This window comes from Microcaecilia unicolor, chromosome 4, assembly GCF_901765095.1.
Source record: "Microcaecilia unicolor chromosome 4, aMicUni1.1, whole genome shotgun sequence".
Taxonomy (NCBI): domain Eukaryota; kingdom Metazoa; phylum Chordata; class Amphibia; order Gymnophiona; family Siphonopidae; genus Microcaecilia; species Microcaecilia unicolor.
In genome coordinates, this window is record NC_044034.1 from 238,709,108 (window position 1) to 238,721,724 (window position 12,617).

Sequence of the window (12,617 nt, forward strand, 5' to 3'; positions counted from 1 at the left end):
GAAAATTAAAAAAAAAACATTTTCTAGCATCGGAATTGAAACTACCGCCGAGCTCACCTGGTAGGGACGAATTGCCGCAAACCAATCCAGTGCTACCCCCCTACTGCCTTTTTGTAAAAGGGCTCCTAAATGAAAAACAATTTTCATTTTATATAGTGTATATTTTTTAATATGTTGATTTCAATATAACCTACTTAGATTTTGCTGACTTAGCACAGATAATGCAATATTAAATACATTTTAAATCTTTTGAATGACTAGGGGATACTGAACTCAATACAATCTAGCCCTATTTGAACATGGTAAAGGAGTCTGCTAAGTATTTGAGGAAATCAAGCACCTACTGCACCTCAGAGCTGGTACTTATGCATCTGATCAGGAAAATTCATGTCAGAAAGCCTTACTGTGTGGGCTTCATTTTTTAAGCCAACCAAACATTTTTTTTTTTTTTTGGGGGGGGGGGGGGGGGGGGGGGGAGTCCTGATAAATAAAAATCAACTAGTGAAGAATCACTGTCTACATTTTCATAAGCATTGCCATTCTGGAACAGACCGAAGGTCCATCAAGCCCAGTATCCTGTTTCCAACAGTGGCCAATCCATATAACAAGTACCTGGCAAGATCCCAAAACATTTATCCTAGAAATAAGCAGTGGATTTACCCAAGACTATCTTAATAATGGCTTATGGATTTTTCTTGTAGGAAATTATCCAAACCTTTTTAAAACTCTGCTAAGCTAATTGCTTTTACCACGTTCTCTGGCAACGAATTCCAAAGTTTAATTACACACCGAGTGAAGAAATATTTTCTCCAGTTTGTTTTAAGTTTACTATTTAGTAGCTTCACTGCGTGCCCTCTAGTGCTAGTATTTTTGGAAAGAGTAAACAAGTCATTCACGTGAACTCATTCCACTCCTCTCAGTATTTTATCGACTTAAAGGCAGCATCAAAAAGGTGGGCTTTCAGCCTAGATTTGAAGACGACTAGAGATGAAGCTTGACATACTGGCTCAGGAAGTCTATTTCAGGTATATGGTGCAGAAAGATAAAAGGAATGGAGTCTGGAGTTGGCAGTGGAGGAGAAGGGTACAGTTAAAAGAGATTTACCCAATGAATGGAGTTCCCGGGGAGGAGTGTAGGGAGAGAAGAGTGAAGAGGTACTGAGGAGCTGCACAGTGAATGCACTTTTAAGTCAATAAGAGGAGTTTGAACTGTATGAGGAAACGAATAGGGAGTCAATGAAGTGAATTGAGGATAGGGTTAATATGAGCATTGCGACACTGGCGGAATATAAGTCACCCAGCAGAATTTTGAACAGATTGAAGAGAAAGATGCCTTATTGGGAGACCTTTGAGAAGCAAGTTGCAATAGTCTAAGAGGTGATAAGTGTGTGGATAAGCGTCTGGTAGTGTGCTCAGAAAACAAAGGACAAAATTTGGTGATAATATAGAGAAATCCAACAGACTGCTAAAGCCTGTCATTTCTATGTGCAGAGAAAGAGAGAGGGGAGTCAAAGATGGGCAAACAAAATGAGCAATGTGATAATAATAGGTGACTTCAATTATCCAAATATAGACTAGGTAAATGTAACATCGGGACATGCTAGAGAGGTACAATTCCTTGATGAAATCAAGGACAGCTTTATGGAGCAGCTGGTGCAGGCGCCGACGAAAGAAGGAAAAATTCTAGACTTGGTCCTTAGTGGAGCGCATGATCTGGTGAGGGACGTTATGGTACTGGGGCCGCTTGATAACAGTGATCATAATATGATCAGTTTTGATATCAACCTTGAAGTAACTATACACAGGAAGTCAAATACGTTAGCGTTTAACTTTAAAGAAGGAGACTATGATAAAATGAGAACGGTGAGAAAAAAAAAAAAAAAAAAAAACTTATGGGGGCAACTGAGACGGTAAAAACTGTATAACAGGCGTGGATGCTGTTCAAAAATACCATCCTGGAGGCCCAGGCCAAACATATTGCATGAATTAGAAAAGAAAGATGGAAGTCCAAAAGACAGCCGGCGTGGTTGAAAAGTGAGGTGAAGGAAGCTATTAGGTCTAAAAGAAACGCCTTCAGAAAATGGAAGATGGAACCGTCTGAAAATAACAAGAAGTGTCAAAGCAAATGCAAGGCGCAGATAAAGAAGGCCAAGAGGGATTATGAAAAAAAGATAGCATTAGAGGCAAAAAAACATAGTAAAAAAATTTTTTCGGTATATTAAAAGCAGGAAGCCAGCAAAAGAATCGGTTGGGCCGCTGGATGACCGAGGGGTAAAAGGGGCGATCAAGGAAGACAAAGACGTAGCGGAGAGATTGAATGAATTCTTTGCTTCGGTCTTCACCGAGGAAGATTTGGGTGGGACACCGGTGTCGGAAATGATATTTCACGCGGACGAGTCGGAAAAACTTACTGACTTCACTGTAATCCTGGAGGACGTAATGGGGCAGTTCGGCAAACTGAAGAGTAGCAAATCTCCTGGACCGGATGGTATTCATCCTAGAGTACTGATAGAACTGAAAAATGAGCTTGCGGAGCTACTGCTAGTGATATGCAATTTATCCTTAAAATCGAGCGTGGTACCGGACGATTGGAGGGTGGCCAATGTAACGCCCATTTTTTAAAAAGGTTCCAGGGGAGATTCGGGAAATTATAGACCGGTGAGTCTGACATTGGTGCCAGGGAAAATGGTAGAGGCTATTATCAAAAACAAAATTACAGAGCACATCCAAGGACATGGATTACTGAGACCGAGTCAGCACGGCTTTTGTGTGGGGAAATCTTGCCTGAGCAATTTACTTCAATTCTTTGAAGGAGTAAACAAACATGTGGACAAAGGGGAGCCGGTTGATATTGTGTATCTGGATTTTCAAAAGGCGTTTGACAAGGTACCTCATGAAAGGCTACAGAGGAAATTGGAGGGTCATGGGAGGAAAAGTCCTATTGTGGATTAAAAACTGGTTGAAGGATAGGAAACAGAGAGTGGGGTTAAATGGGCAGTATTCACAATGGTGAAGGGTAGTTAGTGGGGTTCCTCAGGGGTCTGTGCTAGGAACGCTGCTTTTTAATATATTTATAAATGATTTAGAGATGGGAGTAACTAGTGAGGTAATTAAATTTGCTGATGACACAAAGTTATTCAAAGTCGTTAACTCGCAACAGGATTGTGAAAAATTACAGAAGGACCTTACGAGACTGGGAGACTGGGTGGCTAAATGGCAGATGAAGTTTAATGTGAGCAAGTGCAAGGTGATGCATGTGGGAAAAAAGAACCCGAATTATAGCTACGTCATACAAGGGTCCACATTAGGAGTTACAGACCAAGAAAGGGATCTGGGTGGCGTCGTTGATAATACACTGAAACCTTCTGCAGCTAGGAAAGCAAATAGAATGTTAGGTATTATTAGGAAAGGTATGGAAAACAGGTGTGAGGATGTTATAATATAATGCCATTGTATCGCTCCATGATGCGACCGCACCTTGAGTATTGTGTTCAATTCTGGTCGCCGCATCTCAAGAAAGATATAGTAGAACTGGAAAAGGTGCAGCGAAGGGCGAATAAAATGATAGCAGGGATGGGACGACTTCCCTATGAAGAAAGACTAAGGAGGCTAGGGCTTTTCAGCTTGGAGAAGAGACGGCTGAGGGGAGACATGATAGAGGCATATACAAACTTCTTCTAATACACTTAAAAAAGTTTTTACTATGTGTTATTGCCTCCAATGCAATCTTCTTTTCAAAGTCTCTCTTTGCCTTCCTTTGCAATGCTTTGCATTTGATTTTACATTTCTTAAGCTGTTTACTATTATTTTCAGTCATTTTCTGAAGGACTTTCATTTAGCTCTAATAGCTTCCTTCCCCTCACTTTTTAACCATGTCAGCTGTCATTTGGCCTTCCTTTCTCCTTTTTTAATACATGGAATATATCTGGTCTGGGCTTCCAGGATGTAAATTCTTGATTTTTGCAGATGCTCCTCTTAGGTTTTTTTTTGTTTGTTTTTTAAACAATTCTCCTAATTTTATCATAGTCTCCTTTTTAAAATTTAAATGCTAACATATTGATCAAATCTGATCACCTTATCTTCCTTGTTAAAATACGTGACATCTCGCAACTGTGTAAATCAAATAGAATCCAGTGACTTATTACATCAGATCCAAATAATTAAAAATTGTAAAAACTGATTAAGAATTAAAGAAAACACAATTAGCATTATTTGCCTGTTAGCATTTTAAGATAACAGCTGAATAAAGTTTACAAATGGAATTTTGGTAATTTTGATTGACAGATGCTTTGGTGAAATGTTTTTGCATTCTGGAATCTATAAATACATGAGAGTGAAATTCAAACTGGATTCAACCAACAAAAAATTATTAAAACTAAATTAACACATAAAACAGATGCACACACGCATATACACGTGCACAGATGGCTGGAGATAGGAAAGTCAAGCAAACAAAAGGTCCTCACCCATTTCAGAAATGAATAGGGTGTGTAAAAAATGTCCACACATTCCAGAACTCAGAGGCACAGCCAAGTTTCAGCGAGACTAAAGAAAGATTTAGCAATGGCTAATGATATCAACTGCCATGCTACTAGTCAATACATTACTTTAAAGACCACAAAATCCATAAAAACATTAACGTTAAAAAAAAAAAAGAACAAGACTCAAACAGGTCTTTACTTCAAAAATTTCCAAAAACAATTCAAAATTTGCTTACCTGTAATGGATGTTTTTCATTAACAGGCAAAGCACAGGTACAGCCTGTGAACTTTCCAGGGTCCAGGGACAGAAAAAAAAAACTACTACTGTGCCCGAATGATCACTTCAATAGCTTTCAGGCTCACAAGTGGTATACAAGAAATAAAAATAACAATAAAAGTGGACCATTTTACGACACAGGACAAGGGCTCAGAACCAAGTATAAAACTTCTGAGCATGCACAGCCCTTCCTGACCTCCAAGTCCCCTGTTTACTAATTCAAGTAATAATGCAACTTTCAAGACCCAAGAGAGGTTGTGCGCCAGATTATTTTCTGTATTTGTACCCCACATTTTCTTTTTTTTTCCTTCATATTTTTATTAATAATTTTGCGTCAAACATAAAACAGACAATAAACAAACTATAATAACAATCCATGGCATATACAATAAAAAAATCAGAGCATTAGCAGCGTTCCATCCCTATGTTTGAGATCGACGCAAGCCTGGTTCAGTTCCTTTGGTGATCATGTTGTGGTGTGACTGCTGAGATCTCCTTGGTTATGTGGTTTCATCAGAAATAAATTTCCTAAATAGGTCAGCTCTTAGATGTTTTCAGAATGAGAAATAGTTCATGAATTTTAATTCTTTCGGTAAAGAGTTCCAAGTTTTGGTGCAAACATATATGGAACTGGTTCTAAGTGTAGCTTTGTATCTTAGGCCTTGGAAATTGGGGCAGCAGACAGCGAGGTAGGTTCATGAAGTTTTGGTTAGCACTGCATATCGGTAGATCTATAAGGCCAGCCACGTATTCAGGTGCAAGACCGAAGATTATTTTATGGGCCACAGTGCATATCTTAAAGGATATGTGTGCTTTGATGGCTAGCCAGTGTAACTGTTTTAGTAGTGGTTTTGCTCTATGGAATTGGTTTGGGGTTTTTTTTTTTTTTTTTTTCAAAGTATGAGTCTTGCTGCTGTGTTTTGAGCTGTTTGCAGGCTTTTTAAATGTTTGTTCTTTGCAGCCTGCTCACATTCTGTTGCCGTAGTCCATGTGGGCAAGGACCATTGTTTAGACAAGTTTGCGAAATGCATCTCTGGAGAAAGTTTTTTATCTGCTTAAGTTTCCTCATACTGTGGAACATTTTCTTTGTAGTTTTACCTGGTCATCGAAGGAAAGCTTGTAGTCTATGATTACTTCTAGGATTTTCAGTTTGTCTGCTATTGGGAGTGTTGTTCTTATGGTGTTGATGTTTGTGAATTGTTCAGTATTATGTGGTGATGTCAGTATTAGGCAATGTGGTTTTTCCCTGTTCTATTTTAATATGAATGCTGATGCCCAGGTTTCCATGGTGTTTATGCAATCCAAGATGCTGGTAGCTATTTCATCCTGTCTGCAGAACACGCCTATAAGTAAGCAACTTTGCTTTCTCCAACAAGCAGGATATGATTAGGCCCACAAACCGGTTGACTACTAAACTCAGGGGCCTTATCCGTTGTTGAAAAGTAGCCCAATCAGATGATAAAGCAAGAGTTACACAAAAACAGCCTATCAAGTGCACTCTCTCTAATGGAATTCTGGTCCAAGAAGTAATGTAAAATAAAAGTATAAAAGACCAAGAAATTGCACTGCATATGCTATTTAGCAAAGCAAATTTCAAAACAGCTACAGAAGTGGCAGTGGCACTCCAATCCAAGGATGGTTTACAGTGCATAACAGAAATGAATCAAGTAGGCTAGCCAATTAGCTAGAGTTTGCTTTGCCACTGCAGCATTGTCTGTTGGGGGGGTCAAAGCAGGCAAAGAGCTGCATAGACCCTCTGATAAGAGAGCCAAGAGCCTTTTGCAGTCAAGATTTTGGGGGAACTTGTGGTTCAGGATACTATGAAGTGTATTTTCAAAGCACTTGGACTTACAAAGTTACACAGTAACCTATGGAACTTTGCAAGTGTAAGTAATATGTGTACAACACTATTTTTAAAAGGGAAATAAAGTACCTCATGAGATGCAACTTAGGAAATTAACAAGCCATGAGATAGCATGGACTACAAACTGGCTAAAAGACAGGAAACAGAGTAGGACTAAATGGCCAGTTATCCACATGGACAGGTTCAGATTCGGAGTGGAGTGCCCCAAGGGTCTGTACTGGGACCTGTAACATACATATAAATGATCTGGAGATATGGAAATAGGAGGTGATCAAATCTGCAGATGACACAAAATTATTCAAACTGGTAAAATGGAAGAGGATTGCCAGCATTTGCGAAATGATCTTATGACACTAGATTATGCATTTAAATAGCAGCTTAAATTTAATATGGATAAATATGAAGCAATTCATACGAGGAAAAATAATTCCAACTACAAGTAGAAAATGCTGGGTTATGAATTAGGAATAAACACTGAATAAAAAGATCTTTTGGAATCATTATAGATAACTAGTAAAAAAGGCCCATTTCTGTTTTAAAGGAAACGGGCGCTAGCAAGGTTTTCCTCGGAGTGTGTATGTTTGAGAGAGTGTGTGTGAAAGTGACTGTGTGAGAGAGAGTGAATGTGCGAGTGTGTGTGTGAGTGACAGAGAGTGAGACTGGGTGCGAGTGTGTGTGAGAATGAGAGTATGTACCAGGGTCCCCCCTCCCTCCCTCCCACCCAGTTCCAGGGTGGCGGCCCCCCCCCCCCCCGGTCTGTCTCCCAGTTGCAGGGTCCCCCTCTCCGTCCCAGTTGCAGGGGAGTCCCCCTCCTTCCCTTTTTCCCAGTTGCAGGGTCCCCCTCCCCTTCCCCATCCGTCCCTCCCTCAATTTAAAAACGACAGTGTGAAGCAGCAGCTCCTAGTTTGGCTTTTTGTGTGTGTGTGTGTGTGTGTATACGAATGACGGCTTCATAGGGGAGTGAAAACAGAGATTATCCAATGTGCTTCCTTGCTTACCTCCCCTCCCTGCCTCCCTTTTTCCCAGTTGCAGGGTCCCCCCTCCCCCTCCAACACCCCCTCCCTCCCTCAATGTAAAAACGACAGTGTGAAGCAGCAGCTCATAGTTTTGGTTGTTTTTGTAGTGTATAGGAATGACGGCTGCGTAGGGGATTGGAAACCGAGATCAACCAATGTGCTTCCTTGCTTACCTCAGCTCTCGCCGTCTCGCCGCCGTCCCTCTTTGTCATCTCAGACGGTCAGACCCACTCTGTTTCCCTCCCCCCTGTATTCCAATTCGCCAGTCGCACCATCCCGCCGCCCTCCCTCTTCGTCCTCTCCAATCTCTGACAGTCCGAATGTTGGGGAGGGAGGGCGGCAGCGTTTTTTTGAGGGCAGAGTGTTGAACTGGGTGGGAGTGGCGTGAGGGCGGTTAGTTTAAGTGGAGGGGGGGCGGAGTGTGGGAGGGGCGTGAAGGGGACCGTCAGAATGTGGGAGGGGCGTGAGATGGGACGTCACTGATGGTGCCTCGCAGACCACCGGATCCACGGTCCCAGGCACAGAACGTTGGAGGTGAGAATTATATTATAGGATACGCTGAAATTTTCAGCCCAGTGTGTCACTGCTGCTAAAAAAGCAAATAGAATACTAGAGAGATGTATTTTCAAAGCACTTAGACTTACAAAGTTCCATAGTAACCTATGGAACCTTTTTAAGTCTATGTTATGAAAATGAGCCCTAGGGATCATTTGAAAAGGAATGGAGAACAAAAAATATATATATATATCATTATACTTCTGAACAGAGCCATGTAGTGATTGCACCTTGAATATTGCATACAGTTATGGTTGCCCCGTCTCAAAAAGAATATAGTTCAACACTTGAAATTCACAAGGCAACAAAAATGAAAAAGGAATGGAACACCTCCTTATAAAGACAAGATAAACAAGTTAAGAGATACTCAGCTTGGAGAAAGATAACCGAAAAGGGATATGATATAAATGAGTGAGATGGAATGGCTAAATAGGGAATGGTTGTGTCATCTATCAAAAACATTAAAACAAAAAAAAAAACTGAAAAACTGGAATAAAATGAGAAAGAATGCCTGTAACCGAGTAAACATGAGCAAATATAAATACTGGATAAAACTACACTAAAATGCTGCTTTAAGAAGACTGTTAACAGTGAAATCTTTAAAAACTAAAAATAAGCTTGAAGCCTGAAGAAAAAAAAAATACATAAATGACAACACATTTTGGGCCTGATTTACTATGACTGGTATCTCCTGAAGAAAAAGCTTAATAAGGCAGGCCTCCTATGCCCTTCTTTTTGTCTCATACACACAGTACTTCTTGCTCCTCCATCCCTGTTGTATCTTTTTCCACACTGCCTTCTCACAGATAAAGACAATCTAAAATCTCCCCTGCCTTTCATCTTTAAAGGAACCTGGATGCTGAACTTGATGAAGAAAACAGCAGCAAACAAAAAAAAATAAAAAATTCAAGAAAATCAGAATATTCCAAATACTGCAGAAAGAGAAAAACTTTCATTACCTCACAATAAACATTAATACATGATTTTTTCCCACAGGCCCCATTTTATGCAACACAAACTATCAGCAGTATTAAGGGCCTCTTCTACTAAACTTCACTAGTGATTCCTGTGCAGATAAATGCAACACACAGGGAAACGCTTGCGTGGTTTAATAAAAGAAGCCCTAAATAAAGCTAGCCCTAAGTTTGTGTTTAGGGCAACAGAGGGCAAAGTGATTACCCAAGGAGCATCTGGAGACTATAAAATGAAACCAGCAAGGACCAACAATTTGTTTTTATTTTTTTTTTTTACTTCAGTTTCAATTCAGTAGAATCAAAGAAACTAATTTAATACAATCATTGGTAGGGTGTTCGTTGTTATCAGATAAAATGATTACAAGTCATTCAAAATATGGCAATAATGTTGCTATATGATGTTAAAACTATTGATCATATTACTTCCCTTTTGAAAGGACACTGATTACCAGTTAAGCTCCATGTACTAAAATCAAACTTCTAAAGTTAATGAGCCCAATTATACTGGAATCCCTTACTTACTTGCATGCTTACTTCTGCCATAATCAACTGAGTTGAAGTTTGTAGTCTTCTTAAGGCTAGTTACTTTGGCAGTTTTCACTGTCTGACGGCGCTTTACAGGAGTTCTGCTAATCACTTTGGCTGTCTTTACAGACTGGTGGAGTTTCACAGAAGTTTTTTTTAATATATTTTTCTTCAGTGAGGAATTGAATCTACTACTTGTGTATTTTGATACTAGACCTAGACCCCTGAGGCAGGCGTTACTGACGCTGAAACACGGCCCGTGTCGGGTCTGATTTCAATAAAGAACTCCTGTTGTCTCAGTCGAAGGCCCAGTTGTGCTTTTGTTCTTTGTATGCTTTTTGTGTATACTGTATTACCCTCTGTAGTTGCATTACTTAGTTACTCCAGCACATACCAAACTCTAGCTTGACTTTTCACGTCGCACAGTATTTAGCTGGGGTGCCATTTTGAAGTCGGAGCAGGACTGAGAAGGAGTGACTGGGGTCACTCCAGCTGAAGACCCACCCTCACCTCCAAACTGCTAATGATTTTTAAAGGTAGCCCCTGTGGAGGTTCAGTCATCTGTCATTTCTCCTTTTCATAATATTTTGTGCACAACTTTGCATGTGTGGTATCTGACTGGCTGACAAACTGTTAGATCTGTAAGGCCTTTTTTCACAAAGGCATTCATGTTTTTGATGATAAAAATGTGTAGGGCATACATATACGTAGACCTGTTTTTTTCAAGATACTGAGTTTGTATGATTTTTTTTTTTTTTTTTTTAGTTGTCATAGGTTTAAGCATACTTTGGGCTACCTTTGAGGGAGCACTGGGGCTGGAAGTTTACAGCATCTGGCAACACTTATCTAATCCCCTCCCACCAACAAACAAAAATGCCTGGTGCCTAGTGATGGCAGCACCCCCTCCCTCCCTTCCCCTGATTAAAAAAAAAAAAAAAAAGCAGCTCTGGTGTCTACCCTCCCCCCAACTTAAAAAAACTTTCCCTGGTGGCTACCCCAATCTATCAACCCCTTCCCAGACACCCTCCATACCTTGAAAGCAGCAAGTGCAATGCTCATTTGCTCCGGCCCTGGCACTTCCATCTTTTAAAATGGCAAGCACCTGCCTCCACTAAACCCAGTCAGGCAAATAGCTTGCAACTAACTTGCTTGCTTATTGCATACTGCACCCCTTGAACAATTTCTTGTGGAAAGCTTGTGATACACTGTGATCAGCAGCTGTACCGTGCGGCTTTCTGCATTGACTGCTCAGGGGTCTCTAGGGCATATGAGACTAGACCAAAGAGCCTCTAAAGTTAATATGGAAGTGAACTTCAGAAATTAAACTTTTACTTCATTACGTCTCAGTTTCCATCTGAGCATAGATCTTTTACATAATCACTTTACTTCTCCACAAGGACTGTGGAAGATTTAAAAATGTAAAAAACAACCTGCAGTTTGAACAGTTTTGTGACATTAACCTGTGTAATAAATTAACTTCTTAGTGATTCATTGGCCTTTTGCTAAAGTGACATTATTTAAACACCATTTTCTAGATCCAGATGTGCTCGAGTTGAACTGGCTCCTGATGAACACAGAAGAGCCCCACGGCCACCTCCCCTCCCCATTCCCAGCCCCTGGTTTTCTTGGCATGATAAAAGAGTGGTTTGCCATTACTCCTTGAATTACCATTCAGGTCAAAGCAAAACATTTACAGATCTAACTCTCCGAACTAGGCATTTTCAATCAAATGAAAGTATTTGGACCTAACTCCAGAAGCTAAAAGGTACTGCTTAACTTTGTGAATAAAGAGAAGGTAAGTGACTTCCCGAACAGAACCCCTGGCCACTTTCTGCAGATCTACGGAGTTGAACACAGCCTCCCCATCTCCAGCTAGCCCTTGGCCAATCTGGGCCAACGGCTGAAAAGGGGGTACTGATGACCTCCACCTCGAATTGCAAGAAATCACAACCACAAACACCCTTGTAACGTTGCCATACCTTACAGTCTTCCCTTTCTTTGGCCTTCTCGCAGAAGTTGACAGGCGCCAAGCCGGGCAAGTAAAAGGCATCGCTGAGCCGAAGAATCACCAACGACAGGACTAGCAGTCCAGGCCTAGCAAAAGGCACAGGCTGTACACTTGGGCCCATGCTGTGGGACAGGACGAGGCTAGGCAAGAGAAAAGCGAAACAGTGGAAGGCACCGGCAATCACAAAGAATGCGAAAGAGACAGAATGAGAAATTCTCCAACTGAAAGAAGTTCAAGGACAGGACTAGATTCAACAACACATGGTGGGCTTCCAAAAACTAACGTAGTCCCAGCGTCCCACTAGAAACCACTAAGCTCGGCACCGCACAACCACCCTAACCTCTTCCTGCTTCGCCGCTTTCAGACACGTCAACCACCTCTGACGTAACGATTTCACCCCGTTCGCCAGGAAAGCTATATAGGTTTTTCATTTCCGGGTTAGCGAATAGCAAGCAATGTCAATGTGTAATTTGGCAGTGCTCCCGGGAGCCTGCTTTGTTATGTGGATTTCAGTGCTGCACTATATACCTTTATTTTTGCTTTACTGTCATCATAAGCAAAAAATAAAGGCATGTAGCGCAGCACTGAAATCCCACAATAAATAAAGCAAGCTTTGGAGCACTGACAAATACATTTTGACTATAGCCCTCCCGCCCTTCACAGACTCTTCGAAAGAAACTCTCCCCGCCCCCGTCCTAACAGAGAGAATGCCAAACTTAGGACGTTTAATAAAACCTCACAAGTTTGCCATAGTTTTCAATAACGATAGCAATTGTTTTGTTCTAGTCAATATGGCGGGGACGGGAGGCGGCTTCAACATTTTTGACAACAGGCGGACTGCTGGACATTAAACGTCCGTGGGGAAAACCAAGGAGATTAGACTGAGGTACAGTAGGAAAGGGCACAAAGAGGTTTGAT

The 12,617-nt window shown here is 41.0% G+C and overlaps 1 protein-coding gene across 1 annotated transcript in view; it reads right to left on the reverse strand.

Annotated features, from left to right (window-relative positions):
- Positions 1 to 12,070, reverse strand: part of TM9SF2 (transmembrane 9 superfamily member 2) — a 215,442-nt gene extending 203,372 nt beyond the window's left edge. The window contains 1 exon segment of the mRNA XM_030201349.1: positions 11,671 to 12,070. Within this exon segment, the coding sequence (XP_030057209.1) occupies positions 11,671 to 11,820 (150 nt within the window). The 5' untranslated portion in view covers positions 11,821 to 12,070.
- Positions 12,071 to 12,617: the final 547 nt, after the last annotated feature.